This window comes from Littorina saxatilis, linkage group LG9 (genome assembly GCF_037325665.1).
Source record: "Littorina saxatilis isolate snail1 linkage group LG9, US_GU_Lsax_2.0, whole genome shotgun sequence".
In the NCBI taxonomy this organism is placed as follows: Eukaryota; Metazoa; Mollusca; class Gastropoda; order Littorinimorpha; family Littorinidae; genus Littorina; species Littorina saxatilis.
This window is the reverse complement of record NC_090253.1, coordinates 333,656-338,090: the sequence shown is the minus strand read 5'-3', so window position 1 is coordinate 338,090 and position 4,435 is coordinate 333,656. Positions and strand designations below refer to the sequence as shown.

Sequence of the window (4,435 nt, the reverse complement as noted above, 5' to 3'; positions counted from 1 at the left end):
AGGTACATACAATGGGATGTTCACAGAAACATGGAGGTAAACAGGTACATACAATGGGATGTTCACAGAAACATGGAGGTAAATACAATGGGATGTTCACAGAAACATGGAGATAAACAGGTACATACAATATGACACGAGAATGTCGCGACCTTTCACACCCACTGACGCTAGTGACGGCTAATTTGGAATGACGTCATTTGTGGCACAAGAACGACCTATTTGCGTGAATAGCACGCCTTATGTTACTGGTGCTGCGTGATTACGTCAGGGGGTAAAACGTACACTACATGCACAAGGATGTCTGCGATTGTGGCAAAAATAACCACAACACGTTCAACAGCTCAGAAAAGAAGACCAAAATACCTGCATAAGTATACTTTAACAGACACATAAGCTGTTAAATACCACACGGACACACTGACACAGACTCAGCAAATATAAACAATGTATAGTTTTAGCATCTTATGTGAACAGGTCTTAACAAAGACAGTAAACAACAAAAAGTTCCCCCAAAGTACCGAGTCACAACTAAACGGCTAACCGGTGCCATGCACAAACACGCTGGATGTTTAAGTAGACGAAAACTGGACGAAGAAAGAGTAGCTGATACAGCAAAGCAATCGCTGTCATCTCAGACAGCAAAGAGTGACGCAACATGCGTAACGGAAAAAGACAAAACACTGACAACCAAAACTAACGCGACACGACAAATTGAAAGGTCATACAATTTCACGGCAGCGCAAGAAAAAAAACCACCGAAAAAAACACGCCAGAGGAGAAGCGTCACAGCAGCAAGACGGCATAACAGCAGTATCGCCGCCTGATAAAGATCGGCTTGCAATCAGCTGGCAAAGAGAAAAGCGGCCAACAAGTTAATGAGGTGTCGAGTGTCGCGCGCCGCTATCAACTGTCGTCTCCTCGCCTCGCTCTGGCCACCTGGCACGAGTCGCCTCCCCTGCGACACCGGCATACACGATTACCCAAATCCACCCAAACAGCACTGCCGCGCGGCGCTTCTTCTTCAACGTTCTGTGTGTCTGTGCTGTGACTTGCTACCGCAATCCTCCGCAGCAAAATCTGGCCGTTCATTGACAAAACTCTCTCTCTCTCTCTCTCTCTCTCTCTCTCTCTCTCTTGCTCGCTCTCTTCCCCGTATTCTCCAAGACTGGCAAGAGGCGAGTATTTGGTGATGACGCCACAGAGTATACAGCCCCCTCCCCCCACCCCCACCCCCGATTCCAGTTCGGGAGGACGGGGCGTATTTTCATTGTGTCATGAGAAAAAAAATCGAAGGCGTGACATCGCTAGAAATATGCACATGACGTACGTAAACTTGATAGAAGTTGCCTCGGCAACGGAGGGCGCGGACCAATGGGAGAGCCGCGATGCGCGCGTCAATCACTGTTGCCTCGCGCCTTGGCGAGCGCGCGCGAGTGAGCCAGCGAGTGTGCCAATGGTGTGGAAGCTTGTGTTGGTGAGAGTGCTACGGCTAGGCTACAACCACGTGCAGTTCCGCAGTTGCTGGTGTAGATAGTATAGCGTAGAGCACAGTCGCTAGTAGTTATATTTATCAAAATGGATTCGCAAAGTACCTCACCGTCGAATAACAACAACACGGAGGAAATTCCTAATGATCCCGGGTAAGCGCATACTTTTATTGTTCCTTATTTGTCTGTGTGATTTTGCAGTGATGTGTAAGTCTGCGATCGGGTGTTATGCGGTTTGTTTTGAAGTGAATGCAAGTCGCCAAGATGCCGGCACTCTGATGATGGGCGCTTTGGGTGTGTAGAGATAGAGAGACTCGGTGCCGTACGCTCTGGCTTGTCTTCGATCACTCTGGGGAGGAAGGGGCGATCGGCTTTTGCGTGGTTTTTTTTGTCTAAATGGGGGGAAAGTGATGTTTGTGGAATATACTGCCCTTGTCTAAGTCTTCGTGTTGTTTGTTGCAGGAAAATGTTCATTGGAGGTCTTTCGTGGCAGACATCGCCCGGTGAGTTTGTGTGTTTGTCTCTCTCCCGCTTCCGTCTCTCTCGGACTCCCTGTCTCTGCATGCTAGCAGACCGATGGGGGAAGGAGAGCGACTGTTTTGGTCTGGGCCTGGCGCCTTTTTCTTCTCTCAAGGTTCCTCCCGGGGTCCTGAATGGCTGCGGTCCGCTACCAGCTATACCAGCTATACCAGCTGACTGGAAGAAAGCGCTCCACACACTCACACAGGAAACTATCGGCAGTTTGGAGAGCAACTAAATACCTCCGGCTCCACGCTATTCGCGAAAAGTGGGGGAGAAAGCGTGTTATGTGGCCGGTGTGTACAGAGTGGAGAAAACCTTGGGGAGATCTTCTACTTTCCGCCTACCTCCACCCCGGGACTCTCAGCTGATAGCGACAAGGATTGTGTTTGACTCTTGAGGACTGGCAGTGTTGTGGTGTATTGTGTAGCTCGCTTTCCACGTGTACCGCTTGGTACTACACTGACCCCGTGTAATAATAACACCCCCTCTCCCGCTCTCTCTCTCTCTCTCTGACACGCTTGAGGGAAGTTACGTGGCTCGTTATGCGAGGATAATCGTAGCGTGACGATCCGACACGCCCGAGTGATTCCCCAAGTCCCGTTAGGTGTGATGATGCTGAATGATTGAACGTAACCGCGAGTAAACCACCGTACACGCACACCGATCGCACACTGAAGGGCAAGGGGGAAATCCTGGTCTACATTTTGAGAGAGCGAGCAGTGTTGTTTGCCTAGCTACCCACGTGTAGAGATAAACAGACAAACACACACCCAGTGCCACCCGTGTGACTCAGAGTTACTACACAGAGAGGGAGGGTTCCCAGGCTATGTGTTGTGCTGTTAGCGCGTCGCTTTCTGTGTCTGTGTGTGCTGTGCTCTATCGGTTCCCATCGGAATGTGTCGAATTGTGCGTTCTGCCCCTCCAGCCTAAAACACACATGTATACACGCTATGTTCAGCTCTCTCTTTCTCTCTAGCAATGTGAATTTGTCAGTCGAACTTTGTGCGTTGATTCTCCAGGCGATGAGTCTATCATATTGATTGATATCTCTGCATGTGTTTGTCTATCTGTCTTTCCGTCTCTCTCTCTCTCTCTCTCTCTGAGTCTCTCTCTTTCGAACATACGCACTCTCTCCGTCTCTCTCTCTCTCTGAGTCTCTCTCTCTCGAACATACGCACTCTCTCCGTCTCTCTCTCTAGCAAGTATCTGAGCACCGTTTACTGGGACTTACTGTTGATAATAATCTCAAATGACAGACTCACATCAATGGAATCTGCAAAAAAATTTGCGAAAAACCTGGGTTTTTTGTCAAAGTTACAAAGCATTATTAATCTAGACAGAAGAAAACTATTTTACAATGCCCACATAAAACCCCATATTGATTATGCTTCTATAGTATGGGACGGGTGTAGTGAAGTTCACTTGAAGAAGCTGAAATCGCTCCAGCGTAGAGCTGCTAAACTAGTTCTGCCCAGTCCATCTCTTTCTACAAAGCAAAAGATGAAAAGTATTGGGATGTTAAGCTTAAAGAAGCAGCTTTTGTATAATAAATGTTCATTTATGTATACAGTCGTCTATAAGGACGCCCCAACATATCTTAGGCCTAAAAAAAATAGGTGTGGTTACGGTAACCCGACCTACCCTATTTTTAGGGGCCGACCCAATAACTTTTTATTACATTTGTCAAAAGAAAAAAAGAAAAAAAAGAAAGCGAGTGCAGAAAACGCAATGAAGGCGAAAGCGCTCGAGTCGCACACTTATTTCCCTGTCCAAGTAGGTTTAATTTGTACACATTAGAAAAAAAAGTTTAAAAAAAAAGTGATTGCCTACCTTCCTACCCTATTTTTTTTGGCTATGTTACCTTAACCACACCTATTATTTTTTTTGCCTTATACAACTCTTCAAATCATCTCCGTCATATTATTCAAACACTCAAAATAACCTTGCCTTGCCAAGGCCCCGCATCGATTTGTTTTTAAACTGGTTTTTCGTTTTCTGGTGCGTTCCTTTGGAATTTACTACCTGTAAATATTAGGTCATGTCTGTCATTATCTTCTTTTAAAAGACAGCTCCGAAAGCACCTCTCTAACGACTAAGTCGGTGTACAATTTGTGCGAGTGTGTGTGAGGGTGTGTAAAAGAGAAAATGTATAATATGCTTCCACAAGCACACTAATGTTTGTTATACTTTTCCCTACATGATTTTGGTTTTTTTTATTTCTTTTTTTATTCTTCATACTTGTTCTTCGTTTCATGTGTGTGTTATAGTAGGGACTAGCTGTAAGAAAGGACCATATGGACCTAATGCTATCATCCCTCGGTAATAAAGTTTTTGAGTTCGAGTTCTCTCTCTCTCTCTCTCTCTCTCTCTCTCTCTCTCTCTCTCTCTCTCTCTCTCTCTCTCTCTCTCTCTCTCTCTCTCTC

General features: G+C 46.2%; 1 protein-coding gene across 1 annotated transcript in view; it reads left to right on the top strand.

Moving 5' to 3' along the window:
• Positions 1 to 1,438: 1,438 nt before the first annotated feature.
• The window catches only part of LOC138975019 (RNA-binding protein Musashi homolog Rbp6-like), a 56,446-nt gene continuing 53,449 nt past the window's right edge, over positions 1,439 to 4,435 (top strand). The window contains exons 1-2 of the mRNA XM_070347666.1: positions 1,439 to 1,643; positions 1,953 to 1,993. Of these exons, the coding sequence (XP_070203767.1) occupies positions 1,579 to 1,643; positions 1,953 to 1,993 (106 nt within the window). The 5' untranslated portion in view covers positions 1,439 to 1,578. The remainder of the gene's footprint in view (positions 1,644 to 1,952; positions 1,994 to 4,435) is intronic.